The sequence below is a fragment of the Penaeus monodon genome, chromosome 19 (assembly GCF_015228065.2).
Source record: "Penaeus monodon isolate SGIC_2016 chromosome 19, NSTDA_Pmon_1, whole genome shotgun sequence".
NCBI lineage: Eukaryota > Metazoa > Arthropoda > Malacostraca > Decapoda > Penaeidae > Penaeus > Penaeus monodon.
Window position 1 is genome coordinate 6,903,790 of NC_051404.1, and position 438 is coordinate 6,904,227.

Below are 438 nucleotides of genomic sequence, written 5' to 3' on the forward strand. Positions count from 1 at the left end.
GAACCCATGATATCTGATTTATTAGTTTTTCTTTTAATGCGTAAATTTATATCAACAAACATTCATCTAATTCACCCCTCCCTCACTCATCCCTATATCAGAGGGGAAAAAAATCGTCCTCAACGCTGCCCTCTCACCTGGCACAGTAAGCCTGAAACTGGGCGACTTCTCACTACAGGGAACCGACGTTGAGTTCGATCTGACGATGGGCTGCGAGCTGGCGTAGAGCGACTGCCCGTGGGAGATTTCCGACCGCAGGGATAGGCGAGAGGAGCCGGGCGAAGGCAAGGACCCGCTCTCAGCCAGGGAGTAGATGGAGTTGACAGACAGCATGGCGATTTCAGCTGGGTGGCCCTGCTCGCTCTGGGTGCTGTCGGACCGCACGGAGAACTGTTTTGGTAGAGTTGGGATGGTCGTCAGTGGGAGGATCTTGAGGTT

At 53.0% G+C, this 438-nt stretch overlaps 1 protein-coding gene across 1 annotated transcript in view; it reads right to left on the minus strand.

Moving 5' to 3' along the window:
• Positions 1-438, minus strand: part of LOC119585323 — a 35,507-nt gene that overhangs the window by 796 nt on the left and 34,273 nt on the right. The window contains exon 4 of the mRNA XM_037933997.1: positions 138-390. Within this exon, the coding sequence (XP_037789925.1) occupies positions 138-390 (253 nt within the window). The remainder of the gene's footprint in view (positions 1-137; positions 391-438) is intronic.